Source organism: Ambystoma mexicanum, chromosome 5q (assembly GCF_040938575.1).
Source record: "Ambystoma mexicanum isolate Mex_15411 chromosome 5q, UKY_AmexF1_1, whole genome shotgun sequence".
Lineage (NCBI taxonomy): Eukaryota > Metazoa > Chordata > Amphibia > Caudata > Ambystomatidae > Ambystoma > Ambystoma mexicanum.
Window position 1 is genome coordinate 1200212771 of NC_090933.1, and position 20202 is coordinate 1200232972.

Genomic DNA, 20202 nt, shown 5'->3' on the forward strand with positions numbered 1-20202 from the left:
CACCATTACATTTGGTGATATTAACACCTATTTTTTGTATTGTCTAGAAGCAAACGAATCTGTCAATATGTGTTATATTAAATGTGACATTATTGTAAGTGTGTTATTATTTCCATTTATTCGTCCTATAATAATTCTGTCTGATGCATGCCAGTACATATCTAAAGGGTTGGTGGTGATTGCTTACAAATGAAGTAGTCGGTGGCATCCAATATAGACTGGCCCATTGCAATGTATACATTTTATTACTTGAACATATTTTACAAAACTTTTATTTACCTGAAAATAATTTATTTGTGATCGAAACAAACCCTGGGTCCACTTTGTTCCCTTTTAGTACTTTAACAGGCAGAACTAAACCCCACTCTCATATCTGAAATGCCCTTTCATTTATTTGTGACACACAGTTAGAACAAAAGTGTTAGTAAAGAATATATGAACCTTGTTAGTCCATTATTGACAATATCGTAAAGTTACTTTGGATGTGTCTTGATTCTGCTTTGGGGATGTCATAGAAGCATGATATTGCTGCAATAGTCATACTGTTGATGGTATGACTTGCACCTATTGGCATTGTTCACTCTGTTATTCCCAGAAAATCTGCCTATCCTCTAGTAAACATTAGTATTATGGTGGGTTTACAAAATGCAAGAACACATTCTTCTATCTGTGATGTAAGAGCAGAGTGGGTCATGTCAGTTAACAGAACACACGTGGTGCCACCTAGTAGCCATCCCTGGAAGTACACCTGTTCAGAGTCACAAAGCAATGCAGCGTGGGAATGCAAATAAGTTGAAAAGCTTGCTTTGTAGCTCAATATCGCACAATTGTCATTGTCTTATATAGAGTAGCTCTACTTTGTAATGCATCCCTTTATCAACCCAAGACAGACAATATTTAAGGATACATACAACCACTTTTGCCTTTCACTCTGTTTGGCAAACATCAGTAGTGCAGTCTGACATCCAGTGTTTGCAGCATTGTGGCATGCTTCCCAAATAACATCAATGCTACATGTATGGTGTGTTGACCCTTCTGCCTGTACTGTAGGAGTAGAATAGGCCATTTCAGTGAACACACCACACATGTCACAGCGCCACCTAGTAGCCATCCTTATGAACCTCAAGAATGAACCTCTAGCAAGTAACAACCTTCTTCCACGCATACAACCTCTTAGGTACGGTCATATGCAGGTCTGAAGTCAACGCTGTCCCTCTTCCCACTTGACATACCATATTTAGTGGCTTGCCATGGAAAGTGATTTTGACATCTAAATTGAAGATGGCTGCCTTTTTCCTCTTCATTGTCCCTTAGGGCCATGTTTTTTCCAAGTTAGTTCTCTGTAATGCCAGTAAAAAGGGTCTGAAATCATTTCCAATCCACATTAATTCGGAATCCAAGTCTTTCCGCATTATCTTACATAGAAACTATGAAATCAATAGATATTTCAGACTTCAGACCCTAAAAAGTGATGGCCCACATTGATTGCATGGGATTAAAATGCCATATTTTTAGCAATTTCAAGTTCTTTGCTGTCCGAGCAACTGGCTTTGGACTTTAGGCTGTAGGTTGATGATACAGTGCTGGATTTCTTTACTATCATTAACAGTATGCACCACGATGCACCACAAGTGCACCATAAGTGCACTGCTGGCCACCATGGCAGAGTATTCCAGACCCTGGAATTTGTCCCAGATGAAGCAGCACATTGTTAAACATAGATGTGGATTTCATCAAGCTGTCCTCCTTCTTTTAGCACGTGACACCGCAGGGCATTGTACCTTCTTATGACAATGACGCAAAGAGTTTTCGGAAAAAATGGACACACTTTTCTTTTGTCTGGACCCGCGGCACCTGTTCATTATTATACCGTACTGGTTCTTGCGGTTGGTGCATGGATTCCCATTCACTAGGGTTAAATTCACGTGTGGCATCTCCTTTTCAAACAGTCAGCAAGGCCACCAAAGACTGAGTTTTTGCAGTAAGGAAATTGCCCTTGTCCATGCGGCAGCCATTTTGTTGCACCTTGCTGCACTGTATAGGAAGCCATGATAGTGACCACAAACTGGCTATATCTGGGCATTATTGGGTAAAGGAATGTTCAGTGGGGAACCTATTATGTTTGAGATGGCGGTTATTGTGCCCGAGCCCTTTGAACTCTTGTGCATACTGATAATATCTGCGCTAGTTTGCTCCCGCTCATATTTTCTGAAGATGTTTTTAACGGTTGACTGAAAGTTGTTGGTGACGAAACAGTACACAATAGGATCCATACAACTGTTGAGGCTGCTCAGGGTCACTGTAACATGGTAGACAATGAGGCTAACATCGCGGGGCGTTTCGGGCTTGGCACAGATGGCCACCTGACTGACATGGAATGGGGTAAAACAGATGGTGAAGATGATGAGCACCGTGGTGAGAAGCTGCACGGCCCTCATTCGCCGCTCTCGGCTTTGGTGCATGAGGCTCGACTTGGACAGGGCACACATGATCCTGATGGTGAAGAAGGTGATTATGATGAGCGGAAGGAAGTACTCGAAGACCGTCAGGACAAAAAGCTGGAAGAGGCAGCAAGAGGCAACGTTAATGGCCGACGTGAGAATGGAGAACGTCACGACAATGGCGAAGAGCCAGATAAAAACACACATTCCCTTAGCAAAGTTGGGGTTCCTCCACTTCCGCGAGGCCTCCACTTGCACGATGGCCAAGTAGCGGTCAACACAGATGCACGTGAGGAAGAGGATACTGCAGTACATGTTCACAAAGTAGCTGAAGATGTGTACGAAGGAACATGTTTCACATTCCCCTGCACTGTAGTACATAATGATGCGTGTTGGCAAAGAAAAGCCAACTAATAAATCGGTGATGACTAGGTTGATCGTATAGATGACAGAAGTCGTTTTATTCTTGGTCCGAAAACAGAACACGTAGATGGCCAAACTGTTCAACACAATGCCCACAAAGAAGATAATGGAGTTGACCACCATCAGAGTGATCCACAGCTTGTAAAAGGTATTGTACAGTGCAGTGTCCAGGTGGTCCAGGTTGTTTAAGAAAGGACAAGGGGTGCTGTTTTGTTGCACAGCTTGCGTCATTTTGGAGAAATCAGGCTTTTCAGTGGTGGTAGACTGCATGCTTGACCGTTCAATCACCTGAAAAACAAACAGATAAATAGATGAAACTTTTTTATTTTTTCTGAGTACAGATATTATCCTAGATTCAGATTAAGGTTTCAATTAAGAGGAACTAAATAGGAAAGTGTTTCCCAGGGCCCGTTAAAGGGATAGGTAACCTAGTAACTTGTCTAGGGCAGCTTTTGGAATGGGTGACAGACCTGCAACTGTTTGCTCATCTATGTCCTTTGTTTTGAAGATGAGAATGCAGTGGAGTGTGAGTTTGGCAGGCTGGCAGAAAGCTTTCATGAATGCACTCTACCACAAACACCCAAAGGCCTCAGAGTGCTAACACAGAATAACAAACACCCAAATATGAAACAAGAACGTGGAAACAATATATGCACACATTAAAATCAGAAGACAGCTAACAGTTACAAATAATCCTAATAACACTAGAGTGAGACATTTCTGTATAGATGATTAGACCTCCTTCAAGTCGACTACCAGTCTCAAGTTCGAGGAGCCCTTCGGCAGATGTTGGCACATGCTTGGGAAAAGTGGCAAATGACTGGTCCCACATTCCCCCAAAACACAATGCCTGTTCTTCTGGGTACACCAGTCATGCACCTCGAACCTGCGTAAAACCAGAAGTTCTAACAATGTCGGGCCCTGTTGTCTGGCAAAGCCATGCCAATATTTTATTACTGAGAGCCTCTCTAGATTCTTTCCCTCCTGGCTTCTCTATATTAGCAATGATACCATGTCTTCGATCCATGAAGTATTCTCTTGTAGTTTTATCCTTTATCTCTGGCATTTGGGATTTTCCCACCCACTGACTTCGGGAAGTGGCCGGGCTAATTTTCGCATTCACCAATCGAGGTGGACAGGAGGATACTAGTATTGATTTACATACAGCAACAGAAGGTGTAGGAATCGGTGGTCAGTCAAATAGTCGAAAAAGGAGTCGAATGACAAAAATGTCGAAAATTTTTTTTTAAAAAAAGTCGAATGTATTTTTTTTTTATTTATATGTATTTTTTGGGTTCGGTAAGTTAAAAAAAGGGGTTAAATAAAAAAAAAAATAGACAAAAATGGGGGTTGGTGTGGAAACCCCCCATTTCGAAAAAAAACGTATTGAAAAAGAAATTCGACTTTTTTCTTTATTTTGACTTTCAACATTATTTTTTTCGACTAAATGACTATAAACCGTAGGACTCAGAGCCTGAGATTGCCCACTAGTTGCCAATGATGTGAAATGCATCACATGTGGGTGAGATATAACTTTGCGGAGGTGGGAAGAAAGGTCAGTCACACCCAGGACACCACGCCAGAGAACACCCCATGCCCAAACTTTCAATTCTTTCTGCAATTGCTGAACACTCGGCTAATAATGCACACATCACTCACTGGTCAGCCGCCGGACAGACATAAATACCCGTCCCTATCTCCCTTAGCATTCCTTCCAGTAAGAGACGCAAACTTAATTGGAAATGGCCAGATGCGCCTACGTGTTTCAGTGGCGGTCAGGAGCAGTAGGTGGATTTGCATCGTCGTTGGCTTGGCTGTGTGTTCATCTGATCCAAAGACCATCCAGATTTGTTGGGGGCTGCTGCAGATAGGAAAATCCCATACGATGTGGGGTGGGGACTTTGGATTTACCTTGTTTCATTTATTGAGGAAGAGCTGCTGGGAATACATGATGGGGCCTCAGAACACTGTCCAATCTGACCAGTTGATGAGCAGGTGCAAGTGGATCTAGGTCACGTAGCCTAAGCCTCACCCTCCTTCTAAGCCTTGACTCTTCTTTTCTGCTCTTAACTCTTATATCAAGGACATCCCTCGCCTGTGCATCCGAAGTGAAGGGCAGACGAAGAAAAGGGACCTGTTTGGACCTGTTCGGACCGACCGGGAGGACCCAGGCCCAGAAACCAATCCCTCTTAACATCAGGTAAGCTCCCTTGAATATGTGTTTCACTCCTCTCTCCCAACAGCCCATTCCCACAATCACCACTCATTGCCAACCACGCTGCTCACCAGCAACATCATGGACACCGCATCGCAGCAACCTCACCCATGTCACCACACACCCCGTCACCACTCCATCCTCCACCATTACACGAAAAATGATGCTCGCCAATGTCCACGCTGCAATCAACCATGCAGCTGACATCGCCGACCTTATCACCACACATGACTTGGATGCCATCTTCATTACTGAGACCTAGATGACATGCACCTCCACCAGCATCCTAGATGTCCTCACCCCTACAGAATTCTACAACAAGACTGACCAAACAAGCTCAGTGGAGGCCTCACCATCATTGCCAAGGGATCATGGTCATGAACCCAATTGGAAGTTGCCACCATTGGCTTTTTCGAAAACCTATCCTGCCACTTCCCGCTCTCCCCAATGGACACAGTCACTTTTATTCCCATCTACAGGCTACCCATGCCCAACATCTCCTTCATCGAAGACGTCACAGACATGGTCACCACCATGTCTCTCAATGCATGCCACCAATATCTTCCTCAGTGACTTCAACATCCCTGCAACCCATCAACCAAGTCAATGAAGAAAGATCTCCACTGCCTACTCAACACACTGAACCTCACACAGCACACAGAAGAATCCATTTTCAGGAAAGCTAATATCCTCATCCGCGTCACCACCACACTACCCACCCTTCCTCACAGCTCTCCTATTACCTCTCAAGCAAACCCATTGGAAACCATGTAATCAAGACCTTCAGATCCTTCAAGAACTTCCCAGTGGGGACTCTCAAAGAAGACCTCACCAAACTCCACCTCACATGGGCTGATGTATGTCTGATGAACCAGGACTGCAACTCAATTCTCCAAGAACTGAACACCACCCTCACAGACAACATCACCCGCCATATCCCAATGAAACAGTGCACCCTCAAGCATAAACCTTGAAAACCCTGGTGGAGTGTGCTCTTCTTGAGCAGCTCTTCCTCAATAAATGAAACAAGGTAAATCTCAAGAACTCAATCACAACAAACAAACCATCGGAAAACAAGAAAGGAATTGGCGAAAATCCTACAGTGCATCTAACCTCGCCAGGTCTAGGAACTCAGTGCAACATGCATGCGACTTATCAATACTACCAAGGCCAACTACTACTACCATAGTCAAGGTGTACATTGAAAGCAGAGCCCTCCTCAAAACCATCAAAGCCATCAAACACTGCATCAACCCTCTGCCTGACCAACCCATAGCACACTCCACCGAAACATCCATGGCCATCAACTCTTTCTTCATCAACAAGATCAACATGATCTGCCAACACATATACACTAATGCCACAACTGACAGCACACTACAGATCCCATCTATCAAACCACAACTACCTGGGCAACTTTCAAGACACTAACGAAGGTAGACCTCACTGACACATCGTATGCGGATGACATCCTCCCTGCCTCCTTACTCAAGAGCTATTTGACTGAAGCACTCCTCCCTTACCTGACAATCATCACCAAATCCCTAAGTCAAGGCACCTTCCCCTCGACCCTCAAGACCTCAAGACCTGACAAATACTCCTGCTACCTAAGAAACCAACACTGGACCATGATGATCTCAGCAGCTACCACCCCATTACCCATCTTCCCTTTCTAGGTAAGATCTTCAGAGAGCAGTAGACCCACAACTCCTCCAACACCTCAAAGTCAATAACCTCCTTAAGTCCTACTAATCTGGCTACAGACCCAGATGGATTTGTCACCTCTCTTTTTCTGTTTTTCAACCTATGTTAGGTTTTAAACAAGGACACATGCATAGGCCCTGTGTCACAGAATCACACAATTAGAACATGATTAATTGTTTTTGGTGTATTTTGTTTGCAAATGTGAATAATGCATACACTAGACCATCTCGGAATCAAATTGACAGTCTTCACACCTCACATAGTATTGTCTGGTATTCATTGAATATTTGGATGTATATATGTATTTTTCTGAACTAAGAACACAACATTTTGTACACTCATTGTACTGTTTATGTGGTACACAAAAAAGAAAAAAGTAAAAAGTAAAAAAAGTAGAAAGTTAACTGACAGCCAATTAAAGAAAGCGGTTTGGAAGAGAACGAGGTGTATTCGTGTATGCTTGTAGACTGATCTTGCAAACGCAAAACAGCCTTGAGACTGGGTGCCAAGAGCAAAATATTCAAAGCTATTATACTCTCTAAATAGCTTCTGACATCTATGAATGACGAGATGTTGTAAACATTGAGTGGCAGGACGCCTCCTTGTGTATATATTTATAGCCCTTAGTCCTTCCACTAGTAGGGCAGTCCCTTCTATTACATTCAGACCCAGATGCAGCACAGAAACAGCTACCATCAAGGTGACCGACGATGCCCTTCAAATCCTCGATGATGGCCATTGTTTCCTCCTAGTTCTCCTTGATCTCTCAGCAGCATTTGACACAGTAGACCATGAGACACTCACTGACAATCTACATCTCTGCATGGGGATCAGCGAGATCAACCTCAGCTGGTTGAAACCCTGCCAACAGTTTGTACAAAGGTATTCTTCCATATCACCAACTCTACCCATCACCTGTGGAGTCCTGCAAGGATCCATCCTGTCCCCTGTGATCTTTAATCGTTACATAGAACCACTTGTAACCCTCCACTCCACACACCATCCATATTCACCAATACACAGATAACACAAAGATCTACTTCAGGATATCCTCCTTCGAAGACATACTCAGGCTCAAGGCCTGTCTCACAATGATCCAGTCCTGGATGCCCAGTGCTTCCCTGAAGCTGAAACCCTCCAAGACTGAATTCCTACTGCTGACCAACAACACCTAACACCCTGACATCCAGACCTGTCTCTCTGCTATGAACCTCCAGGGATTCACACCCCAACTGACCCTTGCCAAGCCCCTTGGGTTCTACATTGGCAGACACTTCACGTTCAAACAGCACATAGCAAGGGAGACACAAACAGCTTGGTACCAACGTTCTCTCCTGCAGAAAATCAAGCCTTTCATCCCAGAAAACAACTTCAGATCTGTAGTGCAAGCCTTGGTCGTCTCCCACCTGAATGGTGGCAATGCCCTTTCGGAAGGCCTTCCGGCGACTACCGTGGCACCCATGAAATGTCTCCTGAATGCTGCAACCAGACTAATTAAAGGACTCTGCAATTCAACCAAGTCATCTAAACCCTCATCGAACTGCACTGGCTCCCTCCGCAAGCCTGTATAATCTTCAAATCCTGTCGCATCACCTACAAGACTGAAGTTCCCCAGCTACATCACTGAGAAACTCAGCATCTCCTGAAGCCTGTAATCCACCAGAAAAACTGGAATATGCAGACATGAATGACGACAGTGGTAGGAAGGAAAGAACCAGAAGACAGGCCTTCTCTGTCTACGCTCCAAGACTCTGGAAGCTCTTCACCATCAAACCTCTTTTATAGAGTTCAGGAACAAGCACAAGACTTTCCTATTCAAGGAATGGCTCCTCCTTAACACCTAGGTCCACACACCCTGCACTTCCCTCACTACCTGAGTCTCAGTGACCTGCTACCCATTGTCTTCCCCACTGTCTTCCCCACATAGCCAATTGCCCACCCTCCCCTGTTAGCAGATTGTAAAGTGCTCCTGTGCTTCCCGAAGCTAGGCTTCTGCTCAATACATACTGTAATAATAGGTTATTCTTGGAATAGAAGCTTATATTGTCCCTGCTTGTGATGTACCAGTTAAGCTTCTGAAGCTTGCAGTGTTCTTGCTTATACATACCCGGAAAATGTGAGGAATCTGCACTGCCTGTTTTTTTTTCACATGTACTGCAACAGGTGACGGACACTTAAATTGCTACATTCTTTCCTCATTTAAGAGGAACTTGAACTGTTCCAATGCACATTCTCTTCTTGTGAAGGAGGTCTGCACTGCTCACTACTTGTACCATACCCATTCTACATGTGAAGATAGCTCACATTGCCCTTGCTCATGATATATCTGTTCTGTATGTTAGAGAAGCTTGCACATTCCGCTATACCTTATCTGCATGCGGGGGAAGCTTGCACTGCCCGCTGCCTGTCCTATACCCATTCTGTATGTGAGGAAAGCTCAGACTGCTCTTTCTATACCTGCTCTACCTGTTAAAGAAGCTTGCACCTCCCTGATGTACCTCAAATCCATGCGAGGGAAGCTTGCACTGCTCGCTGTCAGTGCCATAACCATTCTGTGTGTGAGTATAGGTCACACTACCTTTGCTCAGGCTATATCTGTTCTTCATATTAGAGAAGCTTGCACCTTCCCGCTATACCTCATCTGCATGGGAGGGAAGCTTGAACTACTTGTACCTATGCTGTACCTGTACTGCATGTCCAGAAGCATTGCTAGAGGGGTCATAAGGAGGCTATAGCCTGCCCCGGGTCTTTTTGTTGCTGCCCTGGATAGAAGCTCAGGTGCTACAACCAAAGGGCTATCTAGCCCTGAGTCCCGACCAGCCCCGACATAAGCTTAGCGCCAGAACTTTTCCAGTACTAGCAACACCACTGTACATGTCTAACGGTGCATCACATGCTTGTAAAAGTGGAATATGCTTGCATTGTAGAAGCACTGCCAATTGCACCCTAGTGGAAATTGCACTGCCCCAACCACTTCTGTAGAAAAATATATAGGGCGGTGACCCCATTTTTTGTTGTCGGGGAGCCTGACTCTAGAGGGTAAATAAGTAACAAAGAAAAAAGCAGAGAGTCAAAAGCTACCCCTCTCTTAGACACACAGGAGGTGCGAGAAACCTACAGGCAGCTAGGAATTATTATGCACTAGCCATTTGATCACACAAACAAAGTGGGAGAAATACTGATAAAACAAAATGGGCCTCATTACAACTCGGCGGTAGCCGTGCCGTTAAAAACGTCAAAGGTGCCGCCAGAGTTGCATTTTTTCCGGCACCCGTGAATGGGAACGATCCGGGTCATGCCGAGCTCTGCGGAACCGGTAATTGCCCATTTGCGGGTGCCGGAATCAAGGACGTCCCGATCCCCATTCTGCCCCACAGCGGCAGAATGGGGATGGGGACGTCGGATGCACCGGCACATTCAGAGTTGTGCCGGTGCTTCCGACATGCTCTGCTCGCGGGTGCTGTTACACCCGCCAGGAAAAACCTGGTGGCTTAAACGGCACCCGCGAGCAGAGCACGTAGTATGGCGGTCCAGGAGCTACGGTACCGGCATGCTTACTGATACCGTAGTTCCCAGGCCGCCATGGTTGTAATGAGGCCCAATGTATTCTTATTAAAGAAGCATACTAAAAACATAAATACTCATCAATTACTGAATGTAAAGCATACAGATCTGTGCAAGGTGAGTTTAGTGACACAATGGGTGATATTTTATGTACTGTCAAACATTATCAGTACATTGCTACTGTCCAATTCTGTGCCTGTTCTGTGGCATGTGGATTGGCCCCGCCCAGACTGCACCATTTCTGGAGCATAGAAGGAAAACCTGCACTACCTCTATTTGAGATGTACACAGACTACATGTGTGGGACGATTGCACCGAACTTGCCTGTACAGAAACCATTCTATTTTTAGAAACACCTGCACTGTCCCTGCTCTGCTGAATGAACCTGGTGTGCACTTGAGGGAAGCTTGTATAATAGTTGCTTGAACAGTTTAATGTAAAGGGAGGTTGCATACTAGCAGCACTTGCAAGAAAAGCACATAGCAACCCTTCTGCGCCCTACCCAGAAAGTGCATTGCTCCAGCTCTACTCAATCTAGTCTGCAGCATGCGGTGGAGCTTGCATGTGGCGGGAACTAGGCGGTGCATGTTTTGCAGCATTTCAGGGAAGCTTGTACTGCCTCCACCCGACCTGCACATATTGCACATGTGTGGATAGCTTGCACATCCCCAACCTGTGCAGAAATCATGCTGCTGTGGGGAAATCTCGTGCTGCCCCTCCTGTGCGGAATGCACTTGAGCAGCGCTTGCTTCGACCCCGCTGTGGTAGCGCTCTGTGCGGTGGAGGGAGTCTTGTGTGGCTCCTGCCTGGAACTGCTCTGCTTGCAGGAGAGCGTGCACTGCCGCTGCTAAGTTGTACCAGTTTTTCATGTGTGGCAAGCTTGCACTGCCCCTGCCTGGGCTGTATTTTACTTATTTATTTATTCATTTTTTGCATTTATAAAGCGTAAAAACAGCCCGCGGGCATCGTGGCGCTGTTACATGGATGGACGACTTAGTTACAGGGCGCTTGCATAATGTGTAGCATTTAGAGACATTACATCAAATTACCTATAGTTCCTGTAACTTTACTGGTAGATCGATGGGGGAGAGGGAGGAAGATACAGTGAGAGATAGCGAGATGAAAATAGAGAAAGAAAAAGAGGGAGCTAGCAAAGCTTACAAGTAAGCGCACCAGTGGTGAAGTGGAGGTAGCACACGGGGGAGATACAGCGCAAGCATTTGAGGTTGTGTGGCCCAGTTGGGGCGGTGCATTTAATGGGCAGGTGCAAAGGACGTGTTTGAACCGGGCTCTGTTCAGGATGCTACAACAACTAACAACAGGTGGAAGGCTAAAACACCTGACAAGAAAGGGAAGCCAAACCTCTCGCAAATAAGGATAGGGTAGACAGAGCAACAAGGTTTAACTCTCAGGTAGGGCCAGTAGGCCGACTCACACAGGGACAATTAGTCCAAACACAGCTCTAGAAATTACACACCAATGATATACTGAAAAACCTATACTTTCATAAAGTCACCACCATACAATAAAAAAATACCAGCATATTATAAAAAACAGTAATGCCTAAACAAGGACCCCTAACCCCAATGTCTATATGTGGCCCCTCTGCCAGAGGTAAGTACCCAACCTAAAATGACAGAGGGATGGAGAGAACCAGGATACTATAAAACCTAACAAATTGGTGACTACCCAGTAGTCTGCACAACTAAGTTCACTGTTCTAAAGACATGCCCCAACCCTAGTAGAGGTAGAAGGCCTGAGACCTGATGGTCTGAGAAAAGGAGGCCGACCCCAACACCCTCCGGGCGCCAGTGAATGTACAGGCAGGCACCCTCTCAGCACCTCCTTATCTGCTAGGACAGCACCATGGCAGAACACAGTAGAGAAGAGGGTGGCTTCACAACAAAGAAGTGCAGGGGAAAAGAGGCCACAGAAGCCGAATCGAAGCTGCAGGCAGCAGGCCCCGGTGTCATACTGCAAGACATCCAAGATACAAAGACAGCGGACCAGCAAAGGAGAGGAGCCTGCACACCAGGAGAAATTAATTAACGCGTAGAAAAGGAGGCAAGGCTTAAAGCCCTCATCAAGTCTACCAAGCCCTCCCCTGTCACACCGCCTGAAAGCAAGGTGAGCCATTGGTAGGGTACGTTGGCCAATCCTGAGAGGGGAGGGGTAATTAAGAAGGAGCTTAGAAGTTGTTAAGTATGGGCTACAGTTGAGTGAGGGCAGTTGGTGTAGGAAGACTTCAGAGAGACCAGAGGAGTCGAGTGCGACAGGAGTGCGGAGGCTATTGGAGAGAGGTTGTCTATAGAGAGTGAATGCGGGGTGAGTGAATTAGTGATAGAACAGAAGTAGAGAGGTGGAAGTAGTAGCTGGGAGTGGAGGTAGTAGTAGTAGGAGTAGAGATAGTGGTAGTGTGAGTAGCAGAGTAGCAGGGAGAGGAGGTAAGTGGCAGTAGCGGCATGAAGAAAAGGCTTGGGTAAGAAGAGGTAGTAGAGCCATAGCGGTAGTAACAAGGAGGCAGTAGCGGTAGAGTGGGAAGAATGGTAGTGAGAGGTAGTAGTGGCCATAGAGGAGGGGAGTAGCAGAGTAAGGGCTAGGGGTAATAGTAGCCACAGAGGCAAGGAGGAGGAAGGAAGGAAGGAGGAGAAGATACACCAGAGGTAGCAAACTGTATTGACAGTTGTGAGTGGAGGAATTGAGAAGTAGGAAGAGTGGTAACATCAAAGGGTGGAGGTAGGAAGGCAGAGTGTGAGATTGGAGGGACAGTATTATAGTGGGAGGAGAACATCTTGCGCCCTAGTGTAGGGAAGGGTCAGGTGAGACGTGTGTGCAAGAAGAACACGTGGAGCGGGGTGGAAGGAAGCACCATCCCACAACATCCCTAGGGTACTAAGCATGCTAGGTGGGGGACATCTAGAAGACCATTAGGGAGACGGGTAGCCATCGTCTTAGGGAAAAATGATTACTCCAGTCAGAAGATCAGACAGACCATTCAATAGAACTAACATCCCTGTTACAGACGCCTGGGCTAGAGAGGAGGGAAAGGATGGGGAAAACGAGCCAGAGAGGAACGACCCTAATGGCCAAAAATCCAAGCCCTGAGAACCCTAGAGAACACCCAAATTCAGTATCCAGTCTGTCTATTGAATATCAATAAAAACCCTTGGACTTGCATCTTGAGTCAGAGTGGTTATTTGTGGTGGGCCTCCCTGTCACACAAGGGAAACACAGTTTCACCCAAGGGAAAAATAGGCTACAATCCCCAAGGCGTAAAACACAATTCACCTTCTATATAGACCTCTTAGGGTCCTGTAACAGTATTAATGCCAAGTCACCCCGAATAATACATTAAGGTCACAAAGAGGATGGGACCATAGTAGACCTTAGCAAAAGGTTCCAAGATTCAGTAAACATTTCACTAGCAATTACCTTCCTGATACATTTCATGGCAAAATATAACCGTTGTTACTAGACTGCAGTTACAGTGTTTCAAGTTACTTTACCATAGCAGAAATTAGAGGGATGACTTTAAAAATGGTTATGAAATCACAGATAAGTACAGAAAAGATTAAACGTGGCCCAGAGCTTACTGGACCAATAGGGGATCTAGAAAAAAGGTCCAGGGGGAGGTAAGGTACCCAGAGTCACTTTACGGAGAGTTCAAGCGTCAGTTCACAGTTCCATGGGAATTGATTGGAAAAGGTAGAGGCCCATCTACTTTGAAGGAGGTAAGATCGACCCAACAAGTGCAGATGCTGTGATGATCGAACCCGGGGAAGGCCACAGGAGACACTAAGGATGTGTTCCAGAGGTCGGAAGCCAAGAAGAAGTTGCAGAACAGTAGGACCCTCTATGGGGAATTATGGTAACTACTTGCCTCCCAGGAATCTCTACCACAGACCAGAGGGCACAGGACCTCACAGTAGACACTCGCAATGGTGGTTTCGGGCTTCAGTGCTTTGAAACAACCTGATAAGAGAACAATTCAATTCCACAGGTACAGGTTTCAGGATTTGGTACTCAAGGTCTTCCACCCTGATCCAACGAAGATCCCAGGGATGCAGGAAAAGAACACAAGCTTTTCCTGGAATATCTACCTTCAAGCCAGGAGTGAAAGATCCAATGAAGAATACTTCGCATCACAGAGGAGGAAGGCCGCTCCACAGCAAACAATATCAGGACATAGACAACAGCTCAAGGGACCTTTGTACCTTCAAAGACGACAACCTGGTGGAGTGCTGAAATCTCAGCACCTCTATGGACTCAGATAGCAGGAAAAAACCAAGCAGAAGATTGTGGCGGTAAACAGCAGTATGCGGCTGTAGAATGGCCCAGAAATGGTTTTAACGTGGAGGGCTCGACTCAGTAGTTATGGGAAGTCACCAGGAGACTTCCAGAAATCCAGACGGGACTTATAGCAGCAAAAACCCAAACCCGGGATATGCTCAAAGGCCCTGAACGTAAGTATTGCCAAGTGAGGGATTTACAAATGGCGAAATCAGAGGGAATCAGTGGGAAAACTCCATCAGGAGGTCAGCAGACCTGGCACCTCCAATTTCAGGAACAGGCAGGCGAGCGAGTGAGTTAGGGGCAGCGCAGAACCTAAATACCCCTGGGTTAGCCAAAGGCCAGCCAGCCAATCCTAAAAAGAGGCTGGGCAGAGGGTCACATGACCAATCATACTGTTTGGCCGCTCAGACTGCCACTCAGGAAAGCCGCCTCCACAGGCTGAGAGGGCTAATTCAGGAACCTATACTAGTCTGAACCAGTTAGGACCAATATGGTGGCTGCCAGGGTCAGCTCACAAACAGTCCACATGGTTAGTATGGCCATTGTAGGGCCACATCGTGGTCACCTAGTGAACGGGAAGCCATAGAAAACATAATGGCTGGGACCAGGATTTAGAAAAATACCATTGGCCCCAATGGCTAACAAAGAGGTGCATTGGACTGGCAATGCGGTAAAATGGCTTGCACCCTTTGTGAAGCCAAATGTGAAGCATAGCTACCACCAAACTATTCCCTCAAACCATTTCATAGTGAAGAATCACTCTCGGGCGGAAATAGGGTGTCTGAGAGGCACTGCTGATATTTGATACCTTATACCTTATTTAAGGTACAAAAGGGATGTAATGGCAGGGTTATTTCAGGAGAAGTGCATGTGGCCACCAAAAAGAGATCAAGGAATGAGAAAAGGACATGGGGAAAAACAAAAATGTTAAGGGGCCCCAAATGTGGCCATAGAGTTCCTCTCTCTTAATTTTACTTGATTTATCTGCTGCCTTTGACACTGTGGCTCATTCTTTGCGATTGTCGTACCTTTCATCTTTTGGGTTTTCTGTTCTGTTCTTTCTTGGTTTGAGTCTAACCTGTCAAACCGCACTGATTCAGTGCCTCGGGCAGGCAAGTCTTCTGTCACTGTCTATCTTCTTCATGGTGTCCCTAGAGTTCTGTTTTGGGCTCCTTTCTTTTCGCTCTTTATACTACTCTTCTTGCTTCAATTATCTCCACATTCGGAATGTCTCGCCATTTTTATGCTGATAAAACTCAACCTTTTCACTCCTTTTCTTCCTTTACTTCTGTTAGTCACGACACTTTGACATCTTCTCTTCTGGCCATTACGTCATGGATGGCTGACCACTATCTTGTCTTAAATTCTACCAAGATGGAAGTGCTCTTTTTTCCTGCAACTACCATTCCTCCTCCTTCTCCTTCTGCTTCTATATCTTTTCCTGATTTTCTGCTTCCTATTTTTTTCTCTGCCCATAACCTGGGCCTTTATCTTGATTCTGAGCTTTTCTTTTCTCATCGCATCTCTTTACTCTCTCGCTCATGCCGGTCCCATCTTTTTAACATCCGCATAGGAAAGGCGACTTCTTAATTTCAGAGCAGTTAAACTCCTAATCTCATCTCTTGTGTTTTCTCACCTGTTTTATTGCTGTTGTATCCTCTTAGTCTCCCTGCTTTGCGATTGGCTCCTCTAAAATCAATCTTTAATTCTTCTGTTCGTATTATTAGCTCTCTCTCACCTCGTGATTCTATTTCTCTTTATCCTCTCTTGGAGGCCGTCCTTTCCTTCTTATATTAAACTTAACTTTCTCTGTATGGTCTTTAAATCGCTCTACAATCTTGCTCCTCCTTATCTTTCATCTTTGGTATCCTTCTACGTTCCCGCTCGCTTGCTTCATTTTCAGTCCCTCTTCCTTCTGTTTGTTTCTCGTCCTTCATGTGTTTTCTCCATGTGTTTCCTGTTTTCTTTCTTTTTCCTTACTTGCTCCTTTACTTTGGAACGCTCTCCCTCTTTCTCTTCGTTCTTTGTTTTCCTATGCACTCTTCTGCTCTGTGCTCAAAGCCTATCTTCTTTTGATTTTGACTTCATGAATTGTAATCATGTCATTGTACTGTGATGTGACATTTGTACAGCGCTTTGACGTATATCGCTCAATAAATAGGGATTCTGGCTTAACAGCAGGTTTCTAGGATTCTTGGGGTTTAGGTGGCAAATTGATATTTCACCTAGGGTAGCATAAAAACCTAGTCTGGCCCAGAATGTTGGTTTGCCTTTTTGAGGCGCTATGCCAGTTATAATAATGTAGGCATGCAGGCGCCTCCAGATCTGGGAGCACCTATTGATGTTGAAGCTTATTTTGAAGAACAATGTATTTTGGTATGAAATACAGGCATATAATGCATTCTGGGAATGGTATGCATAGCGAAGCTCTCTTTTCTTTCAAATGAGGCAACAATATCAGAAATCTCAATATCAATGTTATATGAACGCCATATCCCTTATATAAAATACACATGACATTCAGACAAACAATTGGCTTCCACCAATTACTCTGCACGACGCTTGCTTGAAGTACAGTGTTTCTGGATAGACAAGAAATTACCCCAAGTGCAGTTAAAGTAATAATGCAGTATTACCACACAAATTGCAGCATTGTTAATTCACCATAGTCATGTTGTAATTGTAATGTGGTGATTTATAATGCACCTAATACCCAGAGCAGACCCGGGGATCAAACTTGTGTTACTCTGCGTTGTCTTGTTTCCAAGGCGAGCACCTTGTCCCTGAGCTATCTTCCCGAGCTATATGTAGGGATGCCTAAACAAAGGAAACCCAGAGCATGGCTGTTGTATTCGAAACAGTTTATCACACCACACCTAGTATCACACTGTAATGCCAAAGACGGGATGTGCCAATGCATGGGCTACATGGTAAGCTTTAATGCAACATTACTAATGATCAGATCATCCATGGCAGAAAAGACTAACAGTAGTCATGCCATTCTGTACCTCAGAGGGAGTTATTTGTTCGCAACACAACCCAAGAAAAATGTAGCACAGACGTTACTGTGCGTTGAGTGATGTGGGTTTCCAAAAATGTTGAACACATGGTATACATATTCTATATAACGATGTTGGTAGGCCTTGTCTCTGTAATATCTTTTCAATGAATTACATATTAAGGCCACCCTTTGCTTAAGCATTGGGAGGCAGAAGTAAAAAAGGTCTGATATTGAACACTTTCAAGTAATAAGGTACAGCGTGTAAAGCGCTATCATGTGGAATTATATGCTTTACATGTATATAGATAAGAATGCTTAAGTGCTGAGTTACAGAAGAATTAAACATTTTTTGTACATGTTCCATATGCACAAGGAGTGATAGTTTAAGAAATGCTATCAAAGGTGATTGTGTGCTTTTAAATTATCGAAGAGATTGACCTATTAACCAAATGATAGAAGCTGCGTGCATTTTCAGAAATGTAATTACAGTGCGTTTTACTCAGAAACAGAGATTACAATTCATCCTGATGAATTCTCTGAAGCAACCAAGGGAAAGAAACATGTAGATAACAAAACAGATGCACATTAACTGTACTTTAACTGAATATGGTTGAGAAAGCTTAAACATTACAAAGCTAATGTAGTAATACCCCCACACTGTTTAGATATATGCGTAAAACACATGTTGCACAAGATTTTATTACAAGGCTGTTTTTGTAATAGTTTGCCACACTGTTTGGACATGTGCTTAAAATGTGTAGTACAAGAGTATTATGGATGCTAAATGTTATTTTATGTTACTTGGCATTTATATAGCGCTCTATATATCATTGGTATGACCTCAAAGCGCTGGTAGGTTGAACGCCCTCGGGAATCGTAGTTCTGGTCAGTAGAGAGAGATAGTGTCGTACGGCGAGTGGGTGCACCAGATATGTGTGCAGCTGATGTAATTATCGGTTGGTAGATGCATCCTAGCGTTAGGTGTGGTGCTGGAAATATCAGTTGGATGTGTGCAGTCTGGGCTCTGGCTGCGTTAGGCCTGAAGGACGCACATGTGAGCAACTAGGCCGGAATGTCCTCGGCTAGCTGCCTTTTATTAGGATGATAACGTGTTCATGGGGTAAAATCTTTATGTGAAAAGCTATGCTGAATAAGTAATAAGAACCTAATGTATGGTAATGAAAAGATTTGTAACAGAGGGCACACAATGCAGTGATTGTAAATGCTAACACGTCTGTGACTGTACTGTCTAGGAATCAGGACCTCATAACAGCTTCAGTGGAATTCCTTGAAGAAAATTCTCATTTGGAAAATAACACTTCCACTGGTGCTAATCTGAATAGTGAGACCTAATTACAACATTACTACTGGTGCAGTAGCAAAGGTAGTGTCTTTCCTAGATTACCATTGGTGGTATTCCAGAAATTCCATTTGATATTTTCTTCTGTCCATGGATAGGGGCAGTGTACAGTAGTGGGCCGTACCACTCCTGCACATGTTATTCATGTACTTAAGGGTCAATTCAGACCCTGTATGCACTAGATGGCAAGAGGGTGTGCATCAGAGATGTACACTCTTTCATACCTTTCAAATCTTCCCATTACAACGTTTGTCCTCTGTATTGAATGAAAGCGTGTACATGTCCATGCTGGACTGGAACCATTATATTTTTGAATTCATTCTGGAGAAAATGGAGTGCAAATGCTCCTCTGCATACAGCAAGGTAGGTTTTTGTAAATGATAAATGATAAATGATGACACAATGATATACATATTGTACAGGACAATCTTGGAAGGCTTGCTTGTGTATTTGTTTTTTTAACAAATTATAGATTAAATGCATTCTTTGTTTAAGCATTGGGATCCTCAAGTAAACAAATTCTGAGATATAGCACTTTCAAGTAATAAGGTGTATCCTTGTCATGTTGAACGAGGCACATTACATACATTAAGATAAGGGGGCCTGATGATTTAATACTGATTGTTTCCATAGGAAATTTGGAGAAGCAGCTTGCAACTTGAGAGTTGCTGTTTCAGTGTGTTCCACCCTAAAAAGAAGATGAAAAGTATTCTCATCCTGATGAATTCCTCGCAGCATCCAAATGTAAGAAACATGTCGATGCCAGAATTAACTGCATTTTAATTTGTATATTGTAGAACAGATGAAAACAATGCAAAAGGTATTTTGCAATGACCCCTGAACCATTTACCAATATCAGCACAGGTCAGTGCACAGGGCCGCAGAGAAACACGCCACACACCCTTGCACAGTGTACCACAAAATAGGGAAAACCTTTGAGGAGCAGAAGGAGCAGGGAATCTCAATTGCATACAACAATGTATTAGACCAAGATGTAGAGTGGGTCTAGTCACAAGGACCCAGCACATATAAAATTGCATTGTGTTTTAGAAAACATCAACAAATATGCCAGTTATGGAGAGAGGCATTGATTGTGCCAATCTTTAAAAAGAGCAACAGGGCGGAACCTAGAAATTACCGCCCTCTCGCCCTTTTGGATTCTATTGGCAAGTTATTTGCCTCTGTACTCTTGCGGGACCTG

General features: G+C 44.4%; 1 protein-coding gene across 1 annotated transcript in view; it reads right to left on the reverse strand.

Annotated features, from left to right (window-relative positions):
• Positions 1-207: 207 nt before the first annotated feature.
• GPR20 (G protein-coupled receptor 20) overlaps positions 208-20202 on the reverse strand; it is a 198143-nt gene continuing 178148 nt past the window's right edge. The window contains exon 2 of the mRNA XM_069621711.1: positions 208-3152. Within this exon, the coding sequence (XP_069477812.1) occupies positions 2070-3134 (1065 nt within the window). The 5' untranslated portion in view covers positions 3135-3152 and the 3' untranslated portion in view covers positions 208-2069. The remainder of the gene's footprint in view (positions 3153-20202) is intronic.